The sequence below is a fragment of the Pleurodeles waltl genome, chromosome 12 (assembly GCF_031143425.1).
Source record: "Pleurodeles waltl isolate 20211129_DDA chromosome 12, aPleWal1.hap1.20221129, whole genome shotgun sequence".
NCBI lineage: Eukaryota > Metazoa > Chordata > Amphibia > Caudata > Salamandridae > Pleurodeles > Pleurodeles waltl.
In genome coordinates this window covers 694,732,246-694,755,619 of record NC_090451.1, presented here as the reverse complement: position 1 = coordinate 694,755,619, position 23,374 = coordinate 694,732,246, and the positions used below count along the sequence as shown (strand labels likewise).

At 45.4% G+C, this 23,374-nt stretch overlaps 1 protein-coding gene across 2 annotated transcripts in view; it reads left to right on the top strand.

Moving 5' to 3' along the window:
* SRRT (serrate, RNA effector molecule) overlaps positions 1–23,374 on the top strand; it is an 87,123-nt gene that overhangs the window by 47,485 nt on the left and 16,264 nt on the right. For both annotated transcript variants that reach the window (XM_069215568.1, XM_069215567.1), the window contains exons 15-17: positions 9,641–9,794; positions 16,094–16,287; positions 17,172–17,328. In XM_069215568.1, the coding sequence (XP_069071669.1) occupies positions 9,641–9,794; positions 16,094–16,287; positions 17,172–17,328 (505 nt within the window). The remainder of the gene's footprint in view (positions 1–9,640; positions 9,795–16,093; positions 16,288–17,171; positions 17,329–23,374) is intronic.

Here is a 23,374-nt window from a genome sequence, read left to right as displayed (position 1 = left end):
TAGCCTTCTCTTCTATTAAAATACACCTTGCAGCAATATCTGCATACCTGCAAACTACCTATTCAACTTCCTTGTATAGGATACCAGTCATCAAAGCATTCATAGAAGGGCTTAAAAGAATTATACCACCAAGAACACCACCTGTTCCTTCATGGAACCTAAACGTGGTCCTAACAAGACTCATGGGCCCACCTTTCGAACCCATGCACTCTTGCGGAATACAATTCCTAACCTGGAAAGTTGCCTTTCTCATCGCCATTACATCTCTAAGAAGAGTAAGTGAAATTCAAGCGTTCACAACACAAGAACCTTTTATACAAATACATAAAAATAAGGTCGTCCTACGACCTAATCCAAAATTTTTACCAAAAGTTATTTCACCATTCCATCTAAATCAAACGGTAGAACTACCAGTTTTTTTCCCACAGCCAGATTCTGTGGCTGAAAGAGCACTACATACATTAGATGTCAAAAGAGCATTAATGTACTACATTGACAGAACAAAAAACATCAGAAAGACTAAACAGCTATTTATTGCATTCCAAAAACCTCATGCAGGTAACCCAATATCAAAACAAGGTATAGCCAGATGGATAGTTAAATGCATCCAAATCTGCTACCTTAAAGCAAAAAGACAACTGCCCATTACTCCCAGGGCACATTCAACAAGGAAAAAAGGTGCTTCAATGGCCTTTTTAGGAAACATCCCAATGCAGGAAATATGTAAGGCAGCCACTTGGTCTACGCCTCACACATTCACCAAACACTACTGTATAGATGTGCTATCCGCACAACAAGCTACAGTAGGTCAAGCTGTATTAAGAACTCTATTTCAGACAACTTCTACTCCTACAGGCTAAACCACCGCTTATGGGGAAATAACTGCTTACTAGTCTATGCATACCATGTGTATCTACAGCGACAGATGCCATCGAACTGAAAATGTCACTTACCCAGTGTACATCTGTTCGTGGCATCAGTCGCTGAGATTCACATGGGCCCACCCACCTCCCCGGAAGCCTGTAGCAGTTCAGAAGTTACCTTCAATTTTGTACATTTGTATATATATTATTTAAACCTTTAATACGTACATACTTACACATTTCATTGCGAGGGCACTATTACTATAGTACAACTCCTACCTCACCCTCTGCGGGGAAAACAATCGAAGATGGAGTCGACGCCCATGCGCTATGAGCACAGAAGGAGGAGTCACTCGGTCCTGTGACTCAAACACTTCTTCGAAGAAAAACAACTTGTAACACTCCGACCCAACACCAGATGGCGAGCTAATGCATACCATGTGAATCTCAGCGACTGATGCCACGAACAGATGTACACTGGGTAAGTGACATTTTCATTTCTCCATGGTCGATAGGTGCCTGTATGTAAGTAGTTGTGGGGTGTGTTTGATTTGTGGTGTTTTATATTGGAAAGTTATCAGATGTGACAACGTGATTGTTGTGATGCTATGAACAGTAACTAGTTCAGGCTTAGTAAAAATGACATCTAGGATGTGTCCAGCAATGTGTGTGTGATTGTGTACAATCTGATGCAGGTTCAATGTGACTAGGCCAGTGGTGATAGCTTTTGGATGGGGCATATTGGATTTGTCAAACCAAATATTTAGGTCCCCAAGAATGCATAGTTTGAGTGTAATGTAATAAGGTTTGAGATGTATCTAGAAAAGCACCTGGGAATGTTGAGTTACTAGCCGGAGGTCTGTAAAGGAGGAGAAAGTTACAGGAGGAGGTTGGAGTAGGGTGGTATCTGGTGAGGAGGGCTTCACAACCTTTTATGGAAATGTCTGTTTAACTGAGATTTATTGCTTGTTTGAATGGAAAAGCTAGACCACCTCCTCCCTTGTCTTGTACGTTTTTGTGTGATGGTTTGATAGCCCTGAGGAACGGCTTCATGCAACACTGGGGCCTTGTCATCTCCCAACCATGATTCTGTTCTGAATAGCAAGTCGGGTTGTGTCCGTGAGCAGGTTGTAGATGTTGTGCTTGTGTTTTGAGAGTGATTGAGCATTTATGAGCTGGCAGTTTTGAAAACATGTGTTAGTGGCGGTGTTTTGCTTAGGAGAAGGGTGAGCTGTTTTTCAATAGTGTTCCTCTTCCAGCAGGCTTGGGAGGCATTTTGTCGGGCTGTGTGTCAGTGGTGGACTTGGTGGCTCAGAGAGACATGAAGAGTGTACTTTTTTTTTTTGTATGGTAGCCTTATGTAACGGACAAGGGGATGCAAGGTTAAGAATGGCATTTAATTTTTTTGTCTGCGTCTGTTTAGTGTGGATTGAGTATGGGTTAGGGGTGGTGGGGGAGCATGTGGATCATAATGTAAGGCTCTAAATTGCGCAATGGATGAGAGGCAGGTGAATGAATGTTGCTGTGTTGGGTTGTCTGTGGTAGATGTTTGTGAAGATTGAGAATTTAGGGGTAAAGATTGGTCAGGATTTGTATTTGTGTAGTCATGAGGGTGATAGTAGATGTGACGGAAAGCATAATGAATGTGTTATTTTGATGTGTGTGTGGTCTGTATTGTTGTGGAATAGAGAGGGGATATTAATGTAGTGGTTTTCTGTTAAGGATTTGTACGCAAGTTAGTGCTGGTGAGTGGTATTAGATACAGGGGGTGTTGATGGGTTTTGGTGATGGGTGTATTATGTGTGTCAAGGGAGTTTGTTGTGATGACTGAAAGAGGTAATGTGTGGTGGAGTGTGAGGATTGTATGGTTGAGTGTAATTGGTGAAGAGCGGAGAAGGGTGTTTGTAGCTGATATGTTGGAAGGCTGGGTTTGGGTATTGTCATGACAAGTGGGTCTGTGTGGAGCTTATAGAGGGTAGTGCTGTTTGTACGAACAGGGAGTGCTTATCTAGATGGCTGAAAGTAATGTATAATGTGGTTTTGTGTTGTGTGGGCGATGGCAGGTTGGGATAATTGGAATGGACAGAGTTGTGTTTGCTGTGAGAATGAAAGTGTTTTACTGTTGTGCTGGATGTGTGTATAGGTGTGGTATATGGGCTTTTGTGTTGGTTGATGAGACATTGCAATCTGTATGAGGTCAGTTTGTGATGCAGGAGTTGGATGTCTTAGCTAATGTGTTAACATATTCATGGATGTGTAGGGAGTACGTTTTTTTTTCTGGTAAAAAGATTAGGCAGCAATTCTGGCCCTAGGCCCTACCAGTCCTGAACAGGCCCAAACAGGCAACTGCCATTGTCTTCTCCACCCTTAGCCTCAATGTCCGGGCTGAGATGCCCTGAGCCCTAAGCTTAAGTAGCCCTACTGGCCAATAGATCAGATATGTAACCCTAAACCTCACAACCAATGGGAGACCAAACCCTATTCACTAATCATACCCCTAATCCTGACAACCAGTCACAGCCCAAACCCTAAAAACCAGGAGTCCGTAGGAATCTAAACCCTAGTACCACCACAAACCCAACGAAATCCCTAAGCCAACAGAAAGACCAACCCCAACACCCTATCTGAGGGCCAAGTTAACGGACGCCCCAGCCCCTGTGGGAAGGGAGGAGTGAGCTGAAGGCAAAATAGGTGATATAGACAGTTTGTAAACAATTTATATCACCGAAACAGATTAAGAAGTCTCGTAAACTCACACTGGTTAGCCACTGAGGTGTATGTAGCCTTTTTTACTTTAAAAAGAAGGGGGGTTGCTTTATGCAGTCTTTTGGCACAAACTGGGAGGGAAATTTCAGTCACAGCTGGAAAAAAACAAAAAAATAAACAGCACTTTCAAAGGCCAAGCTGCCTATAACAGTCTACAGTAAACGGGCATGAGTAACAGTAGTAAACACTTTTAGGCAAATAGTAAGATTTCCCAAAAACGTCTAGGGCTCCTTACCCAGGTCTCCTAGGAATCCTTGATCACTGGGCTGTATTACAGTGCAGGGAAAAAGATAGGCTCACAACATGGAGGTACATTGGAGTGACAAACACAAATCTATTAAATAAATGTACTCTTCTTTTAATAGATTTGTGTTTGTAGCCTATCTTCCTCATTGCTTAGACCTTCTTTGCAGTCTTATCTGGTGGTGATAATAATGACACTTACATAGCACACTATAGTGTGTGAACAGATTTTGTGGTGCTGTAGCTCCCCTTAATTGGGGCCTTTTGTGAGGACAATCAAAGGTGTGTTCAGTGAACTGTTTTGAAATAAAGGAGTTGTTCACTAAGGGAGTTGTCTAGGTAGGCATTTGTAGCGAAGAATAGCCAATGGGTAAAGGAAGCCCTTTTTGAATGATAGTACATTTCTTGAGGGTGGGATGTAACAGATTCAGTTGGGTAATAGTGGCTGCTGAGTGCATCTAGACCCAAGCATTTTGTGTTTGAAAATAAATCGACCCTTATTGGTGAGCCAGGACAAGCTTGCCTGCTTGCAGATGCATGCGCCTTTGGTAAGGAAATGCCTCCTTGGCATGGTTACCCCCTGACTTTTTGCCTTTGCTGATGCTATGTTTTGAATTGAAAGTGTGCTGAGGCCTGCTAACCAGGCCCCAACACCAGTGTTCTTTCCCTAACCTGTACTTTTGTTTTCACAATTGGCACACCCTGGCATCCAGGTAAGTCCCTTTTAACTGGTACCAAGGCCCTGATGCCAGGGAAGGTCTCTAAGGGATGGAGCATGTCTTATGCCACCCTGGGGACCCTTCACTCAGCACAGATACACTGCTTGCCAGCTTGTGTGTGCTGGTGAGGACAAAACGAGTAAGTCGACATGGCACTCCCCTCAGCATGCCATGCCAACCTCACACTTCCTATGCAGTATAGATAAGTCACCCCTCTAGCAGGCCTTCCAGCCCTAAGGCAGGGTGCACTATACCATAGGTGAGGGCACAAGTGCATGAGCACTGTCCCTGCAGTGTCTAAGCAAAACCTTAGACATTGTAAGTGCAGGGTAGCCATAAGCGTATATGGTCTGGGAGTCTATCATGCACGAACTCCACAGCACCATAATGCCTACACTGAAAACTGTGAAGTTTGGTATCAAACTTCTCAGCACAATAAATGCACACTGATTCCAGTGTACATTTTATTGTAACATACACCCCAGAGGGCACCTTAGAGGTGCCCCCTGAAACCTAAACCGACTATCTGTGTAGGCTGACTAGTTCCAGCAGCCTGCCACACACCAGACATGTTGCTGGCCACATGGGGAGAGTGCCATGGTCACTCTGTGGCTAGTAACCAAGCCTGTACTGGGTGGAGGTGATTCACACCTCCCCCTGCAGGAACTGTAACACCTGGCGGTGAGCCTCAAAGGTTCACTCCCTTTGTTATAGCACCATAGGGCACTCCAGCTAGTGGAGTTGCCCTCCCCCTCCGGCCACGGCCCCACTTTTGTGGCAAGGCCAGAGGAAATAATGAGTAACAAGGAGGAGTCACTGGCCAGTCAGGACAGCCCCTAAGGTGTCCTGAGCTGAGGTGACTAACTTTTAGGAATCCTCCATCTTGCAGATGGAGGATTCCCCCAATAGGGATAGGAATGTGACCCCCTCTCCTTGGGAGGAGGCACAAAGATGGTGTACCCACCCTCAGGGCTAGTAGCCATTGGCTGCTAACCCCCCCAGACCTAAACACACCCCTAAATTCAGTATTTAGGGGCTCCCCAGAACCTAGGAACTCAGATTCCTGCAACCTAAGAAGACGACTGCTAAGCTGAAAAACCCTGCAGAGAAGACGGAGACACCAACTGCTTTGGCCCCAGCTCTACTGGCCTGTCCCCCCCCACCCCCCCAAGCCCCCTTCTGAAGACACTGCTCCAGCAATGCTTTCCCCAGGGACCAGCGACCTCTGAATCCTCAGAGGACTACCCTGCTCTGGAAGGACCAAGAAACTCCTGAGGACAGCGGCCCTGTTCACCCAAGACTGCAACTTTGTTTCCAAAGAAGCAACTTCAAGACAACTGCGTTTCCCGCCGGAAGCATGAGACTTGCTACTCTGGAGAAATGACACTTCAGGGAGGACTCCCTGGCGACTACGAGACTGAGTGTAGCCAGAGTCCTCCCAGCACCCCCCCCCCCCCCCCCCCCCCCACCCCCAATCCCCCACAGCGACGCCTGCAGAGGGAATCCCGAGGCTCTCCTGACCGCGACTGCCTGCTTCCCAGATCCCGACGCCTGGTAAAGACTCTGCACCCGCAGCCCCCAGGACCTAAAAGATCGGAACTCCAGTGCAGGAGTGACCCCCAGGAGGCCCTCTCACTTGCCCAGGTAGTGGCTACCCCGAGTTAGCCCCCCCTTGCCTGCCTGCCTGCATCGCTGAAGAGACCCCTTGGTCTCCCATTGATTTCCATTGGAAACCCGACGTGTGTTTGCACACTGCACCCGGCCGCCCCCGTGCTGCGGATGGTGTACTTTCTGTGCTAACTTGTGTCCCCCCCGGTGCCCTACAAAACCCCCCTGGTCTGCTCTCTGAAGACGCAGGTACTTACCTGCTGGCAGACTGGAACCGGGGCACCCCCTTCTCCATTGAAGCCTATGCGTTTAGGGCACCACTTTGAACTCTGCACCTGACCGGCCCTGAGCTGCTGGTGTGGTAACTTTGGGGTTGCTCTGAACCCCCAACGGTGGGCTACCTTGGACCCAAACTTGAACCCCGTAGGTGGTTTACCTACCTACAACAACTAACTAACTCTTACTCCCCCCTAGGAACTGTGAAAATTGCACTGTCTAGTTTTAAAATAGCTATATGTGATTTATTTGAAAACTGTGTATGCTATTTTGATCAAAGTTCCTAAAGTACCTACCTGCAAAACCTTTTTATTTGAAGTATTACATGTCAAATTTGAACCTGTGGTTCTTAAAATAAACTAAGAAAATATATTTTTCTATACAAAAACCTATTGGCCTGGAATTGTCTTTGAGTGTGTGTTCCTCATTTATTGCCTGTGTGTGTACAACAAATGCTTAACACTACTCCTTTGATAAGCCTACTGGTCGACCACACTACCACAAAATAGAGCATTAGTATTATCTCTTTTTGCCACTATCTTACCTCTAAGGGGAACCCTTGGACTCTGTGCATACTATTCCTTACTTTGAAATAGTGCATACAGAGCCAACTTCCTACACCTTTCCTCCATAATGTTGCAATAAGTCTCACTCATGGTTTATAAGTGAACTAAAGCTTGTACTGAGGAACTGAGTGTAGTATAAGGGATTTGAATTGGCAAAAACTGGTCTTGAATTGACCAATGTTACCTATGAATCTATGAAAGAAGCCAATGCTGGTGAACAGTAACTTAGGCTTAGTGACTTTTTCTTCTTTATCGTTAGATTGTTTGTAGTTACATACTTTGACCTATTTCCCACCCAAAAAAAAAAGTGATGGATAGAATGCTTGAATTATTGAATTAATTTGCCTGATACACCACCCCACACAGAGCATCCACACACAAATCTATCTTGGTCTGTTCGAAACTGCTTGAGCAAGTTCTGTCTAGATGGGAATTCAAGCAACCTTAGGCCAGTGTTGTCCTACATGAGCCCGATTAGTGCAGTGATGATTTTTATTTTGAAATAATCCCTACATTTGGCCTAGGAGTTCCTGGTATAATATATTGCACGGCAATATTGAAACAATATTTTCGGTGGCATGTGTAGCTGCAGATACACATGCTGTGCATAAAACAGGCTAGAAAACCTTCCACTAGACACTGCTATGCAAATAAATGGAAAAGATTTGTTTGTTACTGCCATAATAATCAAATTCAACCATTACACGCATCTCCAAAAGATGTAGTAGGATATTTATGAACAGATGTACACTGGGTAAGTGACATTTTCCTTATTTACTAGAATAATTTGATAAGGAAAATCCAACCACTGTTTCTGACAAGTCCGGATTCCAGCAGTCTTCCTGTAGTTGCATCGAATATGCTACATTCCATCAAAGCAATCTCTTCCTCTCCCTGGTCCCTATATTTCTTTGACTGTTCGACTGTCTTGAAACTTATATTTATCTTTGGCTTGTCTTTTCCTTGGACATATCCAGTGTAGTGAAATTTCACTCTCTATTAATTGACCATCTGTGAGTCTGAAGACTAAAAAGAATGAGGCCTTGACTGTCCAGCACTGATACTCTTGGCTCAGTGGGACATGTTTATTGTGATTCATAGACCTGCAGAACTATTTGTCAATGGAGAACAGTTTTGAACTTGACTGTGCTATGCAAGCTGCAGGACAGTGTCTGGAGATTTCAGTGAAGGAAAGGTGGTCAGGTTTCATTCATTTGCATGCTTGGCTGTTTGCAGTTCTCTAGATTTAGTTCTCGCCCTAAAGTTTCATTTGTCACTTGCTAGTGATACTGTACAGTGATACAGGCTAGTGCACTAGGTACTTAGTGGTGTTTAGTGCTTAAATAGATTGCCAAAGCATCTAATGCTTTTATATAGACTTGTAATCATGTTAGATGGCTAAAGTTTTTATGTGTGTCTCTTCTAAGCTATATATTGAAGCAAAGAAATATGGGGTGGTCAGAACTCAAAGAATTTGACTCTGGAATTCTGCGGAGTTGCTTAAAAAGGCAGTGAGATTCTGCAGAGTTCTGCCAGTGTTTAGAAACGAGCATATAGCGCTGCTTGTGCTTTTATTTAGAGACAGGAGCGTGTTCCTTTATGACAAATAAAGAGGCCGGAGGTTGAACCTACTACAGTCAATTTTGCTGGCACTCAAGTAAGTTTTGTACTTAAGCGACCGCCTTCTGACCGCGAACGGTCGTAACCACCCACATTAGAAAAATCCTGCCAGATGTCCCCAAAGAGACCAGTGCCAGGGTTGCCAAAACACACTTGCTAACTCACCATTTTGGAGCTGCGTGCAAGACAAAGAAATCCACCAAGCTGTGATTGGCGGAATTTGGCCAGAACGCTGCATTACAAGAGTAACTGAGTTGCCACAATTCTGCCAGTTCCACAGGTGGTACCAAATATTTCACCCACCACTAGAAATGATAACCTGCTTATATTTAAGCATTTAACATAGTCCAAGGAAACATTTAATTTTGTACAAATCGTCCACCCGAACGCTTCAAAAATTCTTGCTAAAATCTGTGAGACTGGTCCACACCTTCCAATAGCCAGTGTTTTTTTTTTTTTTTTTTTTTTTTTTTCTACACATTGCCACACAGTTCCTGTTTGATTGGCCCTATTTGTTGGTGCTGTTTTATATTACACAATAGTTTCTAGAGTTACTTTGCAGTGTCACTTTGTTCATATTCCTAAAAGGTACTGCATATGGCGCCTTGGTTTGTTTGGATACTAATATTAAACAGAACACAAAATTTATCAAGGTGCTCATACTGGTACTTGGAAAATGTGGTATCTTTGATCACACTTTCATAGTCGCTTAGGAGCTGTTTTCCTGTCCTTTCAGCTAATACTCCATGGCTGATAATTTAAGTTGGTTGTGCCACTCATTTACCTGTGCATTGTGGAGAGTTGACAAATTCTGTGTGTCCCGGCAAGTACTGAGTAGGAAGCACTTTGTTTCATTGGAGTTTGTTATGGAAAGATTTGTTTTCTTGGATTTGCATGTTTTAAAGGCACATCTTTATGTACTCGGTATCCAAGATGTTTTTTTTCTTTTTGATTTTAATGTTTTCTTTTGCCGTTACAGGTTTTAGACAAATTATTGCTGTATTTGCGCATTGTACATTCCTTGGACTACTACAACACCTGTGAGTACCCGAACGAAGACGAAATGCCAAACAGATGTGGAATGATACATGTACGTGCAACGATGGCTCTCAACAGAGTTACTGTGCGGGATGGTACGTGGCCATACTTGGTTTCCTTTTCTTCCCCTATCCTATTTCATGTGTCTGATTCCATATGGGAGTTCATAAACTCAAACCCTGGGTATGTCATCTTTGCGTTCTGCTATTGAGTCTTGCAAATGTTTTTAGTCTTAATTTTCCATACATCGAATCACGATGGAGAGGAAAAGTTAGGGTTGTGGTATCCCCTAAGAAGCATGTGGAAAATACGAAAAAGTGGATTTATTGGGTGGAGGTGTGGCCACAGGCTTGTGGTGCAGCACTAGGCTACAGCTAGCTAGAGGTAAGTGATTGGTGGGATAGTGTATGGTGGTGCTCCGAAGGTATCCAAGTGATCAGTAAAAAAAAGTGGAAGCTACCTTTCCCTTGGTCGAGTTGGAGAGGGCGCAGGGAGAAGATCAAGTGGCAGTCCCGGGATATAAAAACAGGAGGGGAAAAAACTAGGAGGGGGCCACCTACGATCCAAGCCATTGTAAAAGATGGTGCTAGGAAAAGGCAAACCACGAAAGAGGGTAGAATAGCCGTCTAAGATGGAAAAAAAATAACTACAGTGAGAAAAGAACCTGGATGTAAGCGAGGAAATCCCTAGAGAAGAAATGGTAAGGACAGCAAGCAGAGGTCAAAGGAAGCAATCCCTCCATAAACCCCCCTCAAAATGATGGGGAAACCTTCTGTTACTAAATCGATCAAAGAGTTTGTGGGTAAACATTTTAAAAGAAAAACATTTTCTGAACCTAGGGTGAGCGGAGTAGGGCAGATAAAAATAAATTGCAAAAATGTCAGCCAGATGTCGTTTGATATAGGTTTACACCCCGGCGCTTCTTATCCCGCAAGAATAGAGGTTTACAAGTCAAAGCGGGTTCTAGAATAGTATGACCTGTGAAGGATTCACAATTGCACAAGGCGGAACTTCGCTCGGATTGCCACCTCTCTAGGGCTCTGAAGGGCATCCTGCCAGTCATCTTCGATTCATCCTAGTCATGTGAGGTATTCGTAAATTAGAGAAATCGCTTCCTCCAGCTTAGGGATCAATCAGTAGGTGATCCTCCAGTGGGGAGAAGTTGGGAATCTGTTCCCCTACATGGAGATGCCTCCCGAGCACATGACCCAGTTGGATGCAATTAAAATTCTCAATGTCCCAGTTAATATTCAGTCTTTAAGTCCACCATAGCGATCAGTGAACCGCCCTTCCAGACATCTCCAAGTTTATCAATGCGATTAGTCCCCAGCTACAGAAGATCATTAATGTGCGAAGTTAACTTAGTTGGTCACTACCCCAAAGTGGAGTTATGGTCGTCAATTTACCATCCAACTCCAAATATTTGGTGTCCCCTCTCCATGCCCTCACTGCCCTCACTGCAGTCTGTGTGGGGGGGGGGGGGCAGGAGTACAGCACTGAGGGGCACCCCTCCTCTCCCATTGACTCCCTGTCTATTATGTAGGTGGGGTTCCCCCACCTCGGCATATACCCAGTCACCCACTAAGAGTAGTTGGGCTCCACAGTAGAGCACTTGTATATTAGGGACCGCTATTCCCCCATCGTATACTCCTCTCTGCAGTCCACGGTCATCCTCCTTGCCTCAGGAGCTTGCGTATTTCGCTATTGATCTTTGAGAAGTCAGACGATACCTTAAATGGTATATTTTGAAACACACAAAGCAGGTGAGGCAGGGACATAATTTTAAATACGGCAGCACCGCCAACCCAAAGACAGGGGGAGCTTCTGCCAATGTAGAACATCCGCTCCAGGCTGGTCCAGTTGTGGATAAAGGTTCTTCCTAAGGAACTCTGTTTGGTAATTTGTGTGACAAGGAACCCAATATGGAAAACCCTCGGCATTCACTTGGGCCAAACACCACTCCAGTAGGGAGATGTCCCTGGCTGTTGGAGGGAAGACCTGGGATTTTTCCCAATTTATCTGATATCCAGAGTAGGTTCCAAAGAGCTGGAAAATGTGTAAAAGTCCATCTATGAACTGGTGGGGCCCTGTGATGTATAGGAGAATATCATCTGCGTATAAAGACATCCTAGCCTCCCGCCAGCTTCCTTTGGGTATGCCCCACACCAGGGTGTCCTAGCGTACCCATGTGGCCAACGACTCCAGTGCAAGGGCAAATAGCCATGGTGATAGAGGGATAACCCACCTAGTTCCTCTATGGAGTGTAAATGGGTGGGGCAGTATCCCATTCACTCTGCCCCTTGCCTTGGGAGCCAGTATATAGCAGATGAACCCAAGCCTGGTTAGGACAGCGTAGACATATGGCCATTCAATACTGTCAAAGGCCATCCTGGCATCTAGTGAGAGTGCCGCAGCCGCCTCCGCCCTGGGGATCCTGTAGTATGCAAGATCCCATATAGGCATCTTCGATTTAATCTAGTGTTTTATGTGGCATAAAGCCTGTTTGATCCTTATTTGTTACATTGGCCATATGTGGACGTAGTCTATTTAACAGAATCTTTGCTAATACCTTGACTTCCAGGTTCATTAGGGAGATTGGACGATATGAACTACAGGATGTTGGGCGTCTTGCCTTCCTTATGGAGGACCATTATGCTGGCGAATCTCTGGTCCTCTGGAACAATTCCCTCTGTCTTGGCTGCCTGGAACATATCCAACATATGGGGAGCCACTAAATCCCTTTAGGATCCCGTTAGGGCCCACTGCCTTCCCTGATGCAATCTCTTCTAGGGCCTGTTGTACTTCATCCACTGTCAGCTCCTGATCTAAAAGCTCCCTATTGGCCCCTTACCATTTCTCCAACGGGAGGTCCCACAGCACCTCCTCACAGTCCTCTTAGGTAGTGGTTGTCTGGGAAGAGATGGCAAAGGTCCCTGCTGTAGTCTCACGTGTTAAGTGCCGTATTCCCCCCCCCCTCGTCACAAATCTCTGCAACGCAGTTCCTGTTTCTATCCTGTTTTTCTCCGACCTAGTAAATAGGCCTTTGCGTAGCTTGCCTCTGGGCTCGCACTTCATTGATTCGATATTGGTGTGGGTCAGACCCCTGCCCCATCAGACCACTTCCCCCCCCCCCCCCCCCGTGCCTCGGCCTCAGTCTGAGACCTCCTTCTCCAGTGTTGCATGCTTACTATTCCGCTCCTCTTTGTGGCCCCCAATCAGTGCCTGGGTCTGCCCCCTGAGCACAGTCTTGAATGCCTCCCAGAGTGTGCTTGCTGAGTCTACTGTCCCACGATTTTCAGAGAAGTATCACTCTACCCCCTCCCTTATCTTTTCGGAGAAGCCTACCTCTCTTAACCACCAGGGATCTTGTCTGGGCCTTTGTGTCATGTCTCGAATGGCTCCCCTCAGTGTAGCTTCAACTGGAGAATGATCGGAAATACCTTGTGCTAAATGGGTTGTTGCCTACATCTGGTTGGTGAGTGAATAAATAGTCTAGATGCGAGAAGCTATGAGATGAGGGAAAAAAAGGTTTTGCCTCACTGGGATTATGGGCTCTTCACAAGTCTGTTCGCCCCATCAGGTTTGTGAAGGATTTCATATTGGTAACTCCCTCGACCCCTCCCGCCTGGGTAGACCGATCATTTTTCAGGTCTATAGTATAGTTCGTGGCCCAGCCCATGCCCCCACTTTCAGGTTAGAATCCCCGGAGGCAGCTGCAACAGCAGAGTCCCAAGGGCTGGAAGGGTATCTGAATTTAGTCTGAGGATGTACACGAAGGATAGGTTGATGGGCCCACCCATGCCAGGTTCCGGATAGGGCCACAAATCTGCCATGGAGATCAGTCCAGATGGAACCAGGAATAAAAGGTGCTGCCTTTCCCACTCCTCTCGAGGCGGAAGTAAAGCCGGCATGTGCTAACATAAAGTACCCCATTTCTGTCCAAGGCTTTGTGGTTATTGCCCTTCAGATGGGTTTCCTGTATGAAAACCAAGTCTGTATGTCTCTTAAGATACTGTAGGACTAAAGTGTGTTTAATTTTGTTGCCTCAGCCATTTATGTTCCACGTCATGACCTTTAATGGCAAAGACTTAGTGGTCATCATGGCGGATCCAATACTTTTGCAACAACTCTATTGGCCTCTCTAGACTGACCCCCCAACAAGTACCTCCCTACAAACCTCCCTGCCAAGGCTTCTCATCTTCTTTTGAGTACCAACTTCCTAAGCTCTCATTAGACCAACATTAGCTGTTGTGAAATGATTAAACATCCCATCTTCTCAGCTATATCTCCTCCCCCCCCCCCCCTTCCGCTACCCTGGTTGCCATTGTTGCTTGCTGCGTAGTGATGATGCACACTTGTTCTTCAAAGCTCTTGGAGGTCGACCTGATTATCTGTATGTCGGATTCTGCTGTGGGCATCTTATTTGCCATCTTCTGTATGTAGATCAGCGCGCAGGAGGGAGATGTTAGCCATCACTGTGTCCAACTTGGGCTCTAAAGTGGACTTGAGATCTGAGATTGCCTCCAGGTTCCATTGTCCCTAATCTGGCTGAGTCTTGCCCTACGAGGTCTGGGCTTGTTTAGTGATTGCATAATTGTCCATTTTGTTGGATTGCAGGTGGCCATGATTTTTGGGTTTCACCACAATATGCGGCAAAGCAGGCCTCTGACTTGGCTCACTGCACCGTCAATCCTTTTAACCTTCTGCGTCCTTCCGTCTCCACTGGTAGCTCCGATGTCTCTCTCAGGCCCCCCTCACTTGCATTCTTTTTTTACAGGTCTCTTTACTGTGGGGCGGCATGGTCCGCACAAGCCTCTCCGTCCGGAAGTGTTTTCCCCACCACCCCTTCTTCTCTCGGATGTCTCTGTTAATGCGGCCGGAGGTCCTCTTACAGGCACCCCGTCATGGGCCCAACAGTTCTTCCTCACTTGGCAGTTGCAGGATTTCTGGCTCCCCCTATGCACCCCACCCGGCGCAGGCCATCCACTGCTGCAAACGCCCGCCACTGGGGGTTAGGATGAAGGGTCACAAGTGCAGCACTCCCTCCTCTCCTGACCTACTCTCAGCTTTGTCAGTCCTTGGCAGCTCTGCTCAGAGGTTCGCCTGCTTCAGCCAGCCACTGTCACTCACTCAGTTCCTCTTACTCCTTTCAGGCGGCCAGAATGAGTCCTTGTCGTTCCTGTCCCTCGTTCTCACACTTGGGCCTGAGGGCCGGGGACTCTGCTTGATGCTTACAGGCTCATCCAACCCTGTGGCACTCGCTAGGCCTCTGTACACGATTGTCTCACTCCAGACGTCCGCTGTCATTCAGCTCCCTTCCCGGGCCCGTTCCAGTCTCTCTGTTCGCCCGGCACCTCTTACTGCTTCCTCCAAGAGGCCGAGCCGCCTTTAATCTCGATCAGCGGGTCTGGGGCCCCTCTTGCTGCTCACACTATTCTGTCGTTGCAGCCCACCCTGGGGCCTAAACCCTCAGCAGTCCCACACGTGGGACCGCTTGCCACCACGCGGTCCTCCACCCCAGTCTGCTCAAGTCAGTCACCGCCTTGGGCCCTGTCCTCATTGCACTTTCCATGGCACCGGGAAGATTTCCTCCAGCTTTCGTCTGGTGGCCGTCTGTTTGGTTCCCGGGCCTGGGGAGCGGAGTCCGCTCTCGCCACTCAGGAGCCCCTATACCACTAAGGCCTCGACGCTCACTCTGCTCCACTCCCCAGGTGTGGTTTGTCTCCGGTCCTGGTTGGAGCCCTGCGGGCCGTTTCAAATTGCTCGGGCCTCATGCATCAGCAGTTCGTTTGGTCTTTTGAACCCTTTTTCTTTAGGGCAGGATGTTGCCGGATTATGTCCGGATTTTAGGAATTTTTATTTTTAAGCCACGGAGCTCGTTTAAGTGGTGGTCATCTTTGCGCGAGCCAGGTCACGCCCCAGATTGGTCAATTTTATGGGTAATTTGTGGCAGAATAAAGATTGGCTTCTGTATTTGAATAAATTACCGAAGCGCTAGCTTAGAACTGAATTGCTACGGCTAAGGATTGGAATTTATCCTTTTTATACTAATGATAAGAAACAAATGGTGGTGATTGACTCAGTGGTGGAGGGAGCTGTACATGTGGCTTAAGCACTAGATGTGATATTTTACATATTTTATTGGATTGTTGAAAAAGTTTTGACTGTATGGAAAATGACCGTTCAGCCAATTTTTTTAATAATATGATATTGAATATAGAGTACAAGTGGTCCAACTTTTAACCGAAATGCGTTTTTTTTTTTTTAATATAGCAGGTGCTATTGGGAGATTTATGATCGTGGTAAAAGGTTTTTCTGTGTATGTAGATTAGTAGTTTTTATGATGTATTTATAAAAACGTGAACCCTAAACAAATGCACTCTAATTGTTGCAGTCATGGAATGGCAGAAGACCTTTGAGGATAAGCTGGTGCCACTATTTACTGTCCGAGAGACCCTTTCAGAGGAGGAGGCTCAGAAGATGGGAAAGAAGGACCCGGACCAGGAGGTGGAGAAGTTTGTCACTGCCAACACACAGGAGCTGGGCAAGGACAAGTGGCTGTGCCCACTTAGTGGTAAGAAGTTCAAGGTAAGCGCTGATCTCTTCCAATATGGTTTGGTGTCAGAGGTTTTTACATTGGTCTACATAGGAAGGTGCACAGAGGGCCACACACTGGGTGTTTTTGTGTGCTAGGTTAATTGGGGGGATTACATTATGGTTTTCACTGTGGCTGGTGATCTGTATATCTCAGGATGACCTATGCTGTTCCAGATAATCATTAGATCTGGATTTGATACACAATGAACTGCAGAATGTGTAAATCCAAGAGTGATTCGCACTGAGCCTCGTAATACTGGGTTTGCTTAAGGGAAATCTTTTATGCATGCTATAGGGCTCACAAGAAGGATAATCTGAAAATCCCATAAAGTACTGGTTCCATGCACTGTCAAAAACAAAATGTAGCACCTTGCCTTTTACAGAGGCCGCAAAGCGTCTGTATTTGCTGTGAGCTAAATTGGTCTAAAGTGCTTTGTTCTGTAAATAGGAGAGCTGGCACACGGTTTGTGCATCTGGACTCTCTCAGTTTTATTTACTGAAATGTAAATATTGCTACCAATCTAAAAGCCATTAATGAAAGCCAAGCGTTAAATGTTGGCTTGAAGTGTTGCTTTTGGTGTAAACATAATATTCTTAAGAAAACTGCCACAGTTTCAACTTGTATTTAAAATTCTTGTTTGATCTAGATGCATTTTGTCCTCTGCTGGCAAAATATCTTAAACTGCTGTACAGGTATAGCGCGCAGTTCTGCCTTAGGAGTGTCTGAACGCCTCATGAGGTTTTGAGTGGTGTTACTCACCATCACCTGGTAACAATGAGCAATCGTACTGTGTAGAGGTGGTCTTTGTCAGACATTGCCTTTGGTGGGTTCAAGTCTTCCCATGTGCCCATGTCTGTGCTGCCTTCTCTTCCAGGGACCGGAGTTTGTGCGGAAACACATATACAACAAGCACAGTGATAAGATAGAAGAGGTCAAGAAAGAGGTGGCGTTTTTTAACAACTTCCTCGTGGATGCCAAGAGGCCAGCACTGCCTGAACTAAAACCTGCCCAGCCCCTGATGCAGGCGCAGAGTAAGAATGAAAAGGGTTTTTGTGTGGGTCGGGGAAGCAAATGGGGTATACAAATGGTGTTAGTTAATTTTAGCGGTGTTTTGAAGGATGAACCATGCTTTAAGTCAGCCAATGGCTAGCAAAATCGCATGCTTGCAATCGTTCACTGACTTTGAAACGAGAATAGCAATTTGACCGCTCCCTTAGCATTCAAAGAACATGCTCACTTCTAAAGACACCCTTTAAATACCCCAGTGAATCATAATTATGAGTTTAACACTAATAACTTAATTATTAAGGAATAAGTAGGGTCTTCACCCGGTTCCTGAATCCTATACCTTGTTAAAAAAAAAAAAAATCCCAAATAATGTGCCAGTTTGCACTCTTGATTTAAGATCTTGTTTGCTAATGAAGCTAAGTCAACACCTGTTTGCACTCAATTCTTTTAATGTGTTTTAAGTAGCACTTAATACTGCACTCATGTTATTGTCCAAGCCATGCAGATAACTTTTTTCTACTACCTATTTTAGTGGTATGCTGTTATTACTAATATGTCTCTCTTGGGTTAATGCTGTTTATACAAAATTAGAAGTATGAAGTGATGTCAGTGTTATACATTTTTTTTTTTTTAGTCCCTTGAGTAGTATTGACTGCTATTGGGTCCACTTAGTTACCTGATGATTCGACCCATTGTGGCAATGAAGTTCAAGGGTCATCAGATCAAAAAGGGTGCATGCAGAGTATGCTGTGGAGCCTCACAGTTGTGGTCCAGTTATGGCCAAGTGGGAGGAGTACAGAATAATCCAACCTTTAGGTACATTGAAAGGATACATAAGCCACTGGTAATAAGCTACAGGATGTTGATAAATAGCAGTCGTAAGAGTGCAAGGAATTTCATGTTCATTGCTAGTGTCAGGTATTGAAGTTAATTCTTGTGAGAATTATTCTAGCCTTTCAGATGAGTTGTGTTTCTATAAAAATAGCTTTTGTTTTTGTCAAATGCCTCTTTTAAAATCGAATGAGTGCACTGTTTGCGAGCAGCATTTCATGCTACTGGCTTTTGCAGGACTATCTTCATTGTTTAGACAATTAGCATGCAGTCATGCATGGATAGCTCAGCATTGCCACAATGCAAGTTTGTGACCGTTTTCACATTCTTCTAGCACCTGCGATTTTCTGATACAGACCTCTAATTGCAGATTATTCACTTTATGAATATTCACCCAGCATCAGACTAGATATGGAGACGTTTAAGTCTGCGTGTTGGTAGGCAGCGCTGTACAACTCTGCACTGACACAATTCTGGAAATGACTTCTGGGTCTATATAGGCACCAAGACTGCATGCTCTTGATTGCTTTTGAGGCTATCTATGCCCCCAGACGCAGAGTCCCAAGAGACAAATTGGTTTTGTCCGGTACGCAGATTCCTGGACTTGGAATCTTATTAATAGGTGGAGCCAAACTCTCAGAACTGGGACTATTGGTGTGGATTCTCCTTTACGTCTGTACCTGAAAGAGCATTATCTAAGGTAAGTAACTTGTTCTCCTGATAAAGACTTACAACCGCTGAGTCTTTACCTTTTGAATAAATATCTGAGCAGTACCTATTAGGAGGCGGATTTTTAATTAGCTGAATCCAAGAAGTCACGTAGGACCAAGCTACCAGAACTTGTTTATGAGTGTGAAATAGTTGAGTGATGGTTAGTAAGAAGCCTCGGTTGTGGTCTGCAGATGTTTGCTGAACTGTTGATAGTGGCCTGCCAAGTTGTGTTCTTTAATTAGACCATTCTAGTCGCCACTCACTGGGCCTTACTCTATTCACTGTCTCTTCTCCTGCGTGTTTCTGAGCTTGAACATTCTAGAGATTTGCACTAGAGCAACGGTTCCCAACCTGTGGTCCACGGACCCCCAGGGGGTTCGCAGGCCTGGGCCAGGAGAAAGGCACTTCTTCAGCCGGGGCTTCTAACAGTAACACATGCATGTTTTTATTTGTGCAGCAGTGTAAAAGCCCTCAAAGTTTAGTGTACAACCAGCAGCTTTCCAGAGAACATAAAAGCGTCAAGATAACTCTGGTGATTAATGTACCTGTTGGAGCAAAATGCTGCATGCAAATTGCATGGCGCAAATTAGAAAAGTGTTTTTCCCAGTTTCGCATTATCCATATGCTGCTTAAAAAAAAAAAAAGGGGGTTGCTTTCATAGAAATACATTCTTATTATTAAAGTCAACACTAACCACTTATGTTCTGAAACCTGAGTTTGTGCTTTTCCAGACCAAGCCCTCTTTAAAAATGCCTACCAGTGTTGATGACGTGTAAATCATGCACCTTGTAAAATGCACTAACACCCTACAGTGGTATGAGAGGTGCTACATAACAAATGAATTACTCGTGACAGAAAGGCTATGGCGATATGAGAGGCTCTTGTGGTTTTACTTTCATTCCCCACCACATTTATGTGGAAAAAAAAGCTGTCTCACATCTTAAATACCTAAAAAATAAAACCAGGTAGATGGTGTCAGTTAACTTCAGCAGATATGGTAGGCCTGGTACCGCGACCGGAACGGATCAGACTAAGGACAATGGGAGCCCTTGCATGGAGGCTCCTATTGACCATGGTTGGATCCGTTCCCGTTGCAGGCACTAGGTGGTAGGAATTTTGTGGATGTGTGACTTCGGGCTAAGTTGGGGGTTTGCAGGTTCCATTTGTCCCTACCTTCCTAATGCAGCACCCTACTCCTGAGAGTCTGGCAGTGCAAGAATCTACTACCAAGGTTCATCTGAATAATTTTTTGTCCACTCAGCAGACAGTCAAAAAGAATTGAGACATTTGTAATGAGGATGTTTTCTTCAGCTAGCCTCACCTTTAAGTCAATCAGTGCCAACTTTTTGCTAAGTAGATAGTCCCGTGCGTTAAGGGACAAGTTTGGAGTGAACTTGTAGCTCCAACTTTGTGCATACCATTCAACATGGGACCAAATATGTCATATGGTCAGGACTGGATAACGACCGACTGTTTAGGCAGAACAGTCAGAACTGTGGTGGTGCTCTGCCGCCCCGCATGAATGAGATGCATGAGCTTTGTGTGACGTTCATGTTTCACTCATGGATACCCATTTCAATGAGTTTCCTTTTTTGGTGAGAGCAGCCACCATCGAGCGCCTCAAAGGAAGTAGAGCCACCATGGGCTTCCTCGGTCTCCACAAGGCTGTATTTCCAACAAAGTCCCACTATATGAGGTATTGCTGGAGGTTTAAGCTACGGATAGCATCAAGGCTTGCTACACCAACTGCAGGTCTTTCTGGGTGGGGATAGGGGATCCAGCTCACAATATTCAGGCTCATGGAGACCGCATACATCTTCATAATTAGCAGCGATGCAGCAGCCTCCAAGCTGCTTTAGTTTGCCCTTAGTACACAGAACCAGCTTGTGGTTGGCAGAATCAGTCTTTTTTTTTTTTTCTTCACTGGTGGCAGGCCATAATATCAGGCATGCAGGTCCTTCAGATAGTCCAATGGTGCTACAACCTGCCTTTCCTTTTTTCCTTAATGCCTCTTCCAACTGCATCTGAGCAGCTTTCTGGGGACCATTTTGCTGTGGTGTTTTCTTTTGTAGGAAGATGTAGAAAGATCTTGGTGATTGGAGGTGGATGTTACTCCTGTCATTTCCTTGTGCAGAAATCGAGCAGACACGTTTATCCTATTAGAGATTTCAGATCTCTCAATATCTTCTTGCGGAAGGACAAATTCAAGATACTCGCAGGTTCTATCTGCCCTAGGTCCAGGAGACTGGATGGTAGTGTTGGACATGCAAGATGATTATTTCCATATTCCCTTTCTGCAGTCGAACAGGCACTACATGCGGTTGAAGGTGGCCACGAACATTTTCATCCTCACTAATGCCCCTCTGGTGATAATGAAGATAATAGCACTGGTTGCAGCATACTATCAGAGGTCAGGAGTACCATTCTTCATCTGTCTGGGTGGGTGGCTTTTAAAAATGGGCTCACCACAGTCAGACAACTGTGAGTGTTGTGCTAAAGTCACACGACTCCTTTGCAGAAATTTCCTTTCATCAGAGCCTTCTTGGATATGGTGCATTTTCTGTCTTTCTTCCTGATCCGTGACTTCAGGACATTTAGGCTATGATCCTGATGTTTCACCTCAGTCCTGGGTATCTGTGGGTGGTGCTGAGGCTTCTTGGTATATTTGCCCCTAGCATCCTGTTCCTCCACTGTGCCTGATGGCCCATGGGGACTCAAGTGGGATCTGTAGTCTCAGTGGGCCCAGCACCAAGGGAAACTAACTGATTTCACCCAGGTTTCGGAAGAGTCTGCAAAAGATCTGCAGTGGTTGCTGCTCAACTAAAATTAAACCAGCAGTGACACCTCCCCCTTCACCAAGTGCTGAAGGTAGTGATGCATAACTGATCTCTGCCTCTCTCAGACAACCTCCCCAACCCAGCAGCAGAGGACTCTAGTCTCTGGCAGAGACCTGTCACCACATCCATCTGTTGTATTTGCTCACCATTTATTTGGTATTGAAAGCCTTCCTGCAGTCCATCAGGAGGATACTGGTTCAGGTCTTCACAAACATGACTGCTATGTAGTATTGCAACAAACAGTGCGAAGTGTGAGGCTGGGCGCTTGGCATGAACGCCTTGTTCCTCTGGAACTGGCTAAATCGTCATGGTATTTCCCTGATTGTACACCACCTGACAGGATCTTTAAACTCATCCAACAGAGCCTAGCAGATTGTGGAGGCCAGTTATACTTGTTAGTGGCATGGGGCATCTTCCCACAGAGGGAAGAACACTGACTTGATCTATTCATCACTGCTGAGTGCAATTGCAGACATTTGCACTTTGGAGTTTCCCAGAAGGCTCTCTTGGAGACTCGTTCAGCCTGGAGTAGAGTACTGGGCTCCTGAATGCCTTCTGGCTGCTACTTCTGCTGCCCCTAGTTCTGAAGAAGACCAGGATCAACCAGGTCCAAGTCATCCTTGTGGTGCTGGTTTGGGCCTGTAAAGTCCCATATTAAAGATCTGCATACTGGCATGTGCAGCTAGTTTGTGCACTCGGCACCTGGGGTTACAGACGGTTTCTAGAAATGTTATCAGCGCTCTTGGGTGGCGCGTATATGTCCTTCAGCTGCCACTTCAGGGGCTGCGAGAGGTCATCCTGGAGCCACATGACGTAATCTATTGGCGCATAGGGGGTATGGTGTCTTGTGCTTGGGGATATTCAATAAATGAATAATCTGCTGTCATTACCAGTAGAAAGTAACTTGTTCATGGTGTCCGATGTTTGCTGGAGGTTCGACCCCAGGCCTTGCATTTTGAATGACAGATCTTATGTAGTTAATGGCTAGAGAAAATGTGAGCAATGCGTGATTGTTCGTAGTTCAGGGGCTGACATTTTAGTGTACAAGGAGTCCAAGACAGTGGACTGTGCTTGCAGCAGTGACACCTAGTGTCTTAAGTGAGATTTTACCGGAGCTGGTAACATGCCCTTTCTCCTATTGGTTTTCCTGATTTACACTAACTAGTGCTTTCTTCCCGTGTTGTTCGCGTAGCACATAGTTGGCTTTCTGCTGCTCCAGTGTTTCAGCCTCATAAGTGATGAACCTGGTTTAGATATTATAGGGAGTAGGTGAGGGGACCCCTTAAGTGTGGGAATGGCCCCACTTATTACCATGCAGCCACTTACCTTACAGCACTTCTGTCCCCTCCTCCCCACACTTCAGAGTGTTACATGGTCCCTGGCTGTCTAGAGTCAAGCACATAGGTTTGTTTTGTGCTTTGGACATGCATATGATTTCCTTTTCATAGGAGGCAACTATAGATGGTAGTTGAGGCAATATTCCATTACAGCCCTTAATGATGTTTACAAGGAGGCCAGGGCTAGAAGGAAGGACATAATTTCTTACACTGATTCCTAAGAAGGTTGTGGCAGACTGCAGATAAATTGTGGATTGTTTTTGTGATAGCTTTTTTTCCAGCACATCTAAAGTACCTTGTTATTTTTATAAGCTTAAAGTGTTCCAAGTTTCTCAGCGGGAAGAAATTTGTGT